Raw genomic sequence first — 2,834 nt, 5'->3', positions numbered from 1 at the left:
TAAATTAATTTATTTAATATTTAGAATATTTATTTTGATTAAAAATAATAACTAACAAAGTTTTATTTATAAAAAAAATTCTTTCATTTTCTTTTTTACAAAAATCACAAGTGACTTTCAAAAAATGTTAAAAATATAAAAAATACACTGATTACAATCGCTTAACGATCGTTTACAGTTTAATCCCTGAAAAAAAGAACGGTGCACAACTCTTACAGAGAACTCATCACGAACTCGAGCCGGCTGCAATCGCTGGGCTACACGCTGATCTCAAGCCCTGTTTTTAAGTCATGAGTCATGATACGTTTATGGAAAATTTTGCTTACTGACGTCAGCGATAAGGCAAGTACTGAAAGCCTATTTATATACCTTGTGAATAAGTGTGATGATGACAAGCATTCATTGGCGGAAAGAGTGATGGCAAACTCCCAATCCCAATCCCAATCCCAGTGCTGTGATAATCCACCCACATTGAACCCCTCCGCCGGCCATGGTTCCGTCGTCGAGAACCTCGGAGGACTCAAGGCCTACACTGCCGGCTCCCCGGAATCCAAACTCGCTGTGCTACTTGTTTCCGATGTTTACGGTTTGGCCTCTTTATTCTTGTTCTTCTGATTCTTCTTATTGAGTTTTGGTTCTGTTAATATGGGTTTATTTATTTATTTATTTATTTTGATACATTTTGATTCTGATCTTCTTTTGATGTTTGTTGTTATTGGTTGGTAAGATGTTGTACGCTTATTTTGGGTGGTTCTGTTGCATATTTTTGGCTAAAATGAAAAGTAAACATCTCATGATTTTGTTGGAAGCTTGTTAAGTGGCGATTGATCAAATGGAACTTCTGAGAATTCCTGATTTTATGATTTGGCAAGAGACTTTATTTGTGGATTTGAAGAGGGATTTTCTTTTTTTTTTTTTTGTGCGCACTTAATAGTGTCAATCTAGTTAGAAATAATTTTAAATGGAACACTATAATTCTTTGGATAGTATGAGTCTACCTAAATGAAATTGTTTATACTAATTTTCTCATAATAGATAGCAAGAAAAATTTTAAAAAAAACTTAACTTCTGATCACCACGAACTTCTAGCGTTTTAATCAAGTTGGTGGGAGACTAGAACATGATCTCTCAACCAGCGTCTTATGTATTATATAACAAAAATGTCTGGCTTTTGCCCAATTTACTGTTTGGTGGGATGAAGCAGCTAGTCTGCTGCAGTGAAAATTGGTATTGGCTTTTGAAATAAAACTTATACTAAGATTCTGGTGTCACATTTTTTATGTTGACTTGATCATCTTTATAAACTTGATGATTACATGTCAAGAGTTGTTTATTATAGAATCTTGCATTGACAGCATTCCATTCTTTTGATATGAGCGACTTTTTATGGTTTAAATTTTGTGTACTTTAAAGCATCTCTGTTAGTTAGCTACTTTTTAAATGCTCTATTGGTAATTGATGTGCTACTTTTTTTTAAACCTTAGATGTGCAATGGATAGTCTCTAACATATATAACGTGCTTTCTGGCAGGTTTTGAAGCACCAAATTTAAGGTATGTCCTGTCATGATTCCAAACACCATGTACCCACTTCACTTTATTTTGGCAAAGTCATCTCAACTTTATCTATCTTGATAATTTTCCTTTTCTTTCAGAATTTCTTCTCCCTCCTATTGTTATTTATTTATTTATTTTTTTTTTTTTGTTGTTACATTATACATTTCTTTTTACAGAAAACATGGACATCAGTTTGATATATTTGGTACTCTACGGTGCCTATAAGAATGGCCTCACTTTAACCCTTATTTTGAATTTGAATACCAGTGTGCATCCAATTAAGTAGATCTTTTTTTTTATTGAATGATTTGAGCTTACTGTTTGCAAAACAGGTTTGGCGTCAATCAAGAAAAGTATGACACTTATAGTATTAATGGACAAAAAGTGGAATAATCATGTTCTTCGTCAGTTATCTAAATAAATAGGTTTTGTATTTTAATTTTTACTAGGTTCACATACATATATATCATGTGTGGTGCCTCACGGAGGATGTGTATTTTTGTGTTCACTATCCACTTTCATACTTTAATGTAATAGATTTGTTGCATTCCATTTACTTTAGAGTACACTGTATCCCGCTAGATAGTTATAAAGGATTGTGGTTGAAGTCCTCTCTAGAAAGAACTCCATCGTTTGGTGATATGATCAACCAACTGCTTGATCTTCCACACAATGGCTGTCTTTCGTAGGGGTTTTTGTCCTAGACTTGCATCTGGTCTCCTTGTTTTTATACAAATTTAATCTGATGAAGTATTGTGAAGACCAACCCTAACTAGCTGGTCCAACTTGATCAGACTAGATTAAGTGGTTTTGCTGTTTCAGATTTAAATAAACTGGAAATGTATGTCAAATTGGCTGACCCAACTAATTTTATGGCAATATTGGTCAAACTAGTCAAACTGGCTGGTTAAAGGTTAGTGAACATATTTAGTAGATAAAATACTACTAAGTACTTAGTTGAATTCAGTACTGGTGCTATATCTTACCATTGCTCTGAGTATAGTTAAATATTTTTCTTTTGAATATTTTCTAATTAAAATTATAACTGTAGAACAATATGTTTGATTTGGTTTTCCTTTTTTACTTCTTGTTCAAATTTGGTTTGGCCTAGTTGAGCTTCCACTGTTGATTTCGCTTGACTAGGCAACTTGCTGGTTGGTCCACTCTTGATTTCCCCTTCCCAACACATTGCTATCATGTATCATGCACATGCATATTATGTGTTCTTAGTGATGCTTACCGTGCTTATAGCCCTGGTATATAGCAATACGTAACCCCT

General features: G+C 33.6%; 1 protein-coding gene across 1 annotated transcript; it reads left to right on the top strand.

The window, feature by feature from the left end:
• Positions 1-210: 210 nt before the first annotated feature.
• Positions 211-2,481, top strand: LOC120264423 (endo-1,3;1,4-beta-D-glucanase-like). Its single transcript, XM_039272236.1, has 3 exons — positions 211-586; positions 1,531-1,553; positions 2,452-2,481. The coding sequence occupies exons 1-3, from the start codon at positions 298-300 to the stop codon at positions 2,464-2,466; spliced, it is 327 nt and encodes a 108-aa protein (XP_039128170.1). The 5' UTR covers positions 211-297; the 3' UTR covers positions 2,467-2,481.
• Positions 2,482-2,834: the final 353 nt, after the last annotated feature.

This window comes from Dioscorea cayenensis, chromosome 7 (assembly GCF_009730915.1).
Source record: "Dioscorea cayenensis subsp. rotundata cultivar TDr96_F1 chromosome 7, TDr96_F1_v2_PseudoChromosome.rev07_lg8_w22 25.fasta, whole genome shotgun sequence".
Classification (NCBI taxonomy): Eukaryota; Viridiplantae; Streptophyta; class Magnoliopsida; order Dioscoreales; family Dioscoreaceae; genus Dioscorea; species Dioscorea cayenensis.
This window is presented reverse-complemented; position numbering and strand designations above follow the sequence as displayed.

Excerpts from the sequence above, each read along its gene's own strand:
- LOC120264423 (XM_039272236.1), top strand. The coding sequence starts at position 298 with ATGATACGTTTATGGAAAATTTTGCTTACTGACGTCAGCGATAAGGCA. Across the intron at positions 587-1,530 it reads ACTTGTTTCCGATGTTTACG|GTTTTGAAGCACCAAATTTA; the intron begins GTTTGGCCTCTT and ends GCTTTCTGGCAG.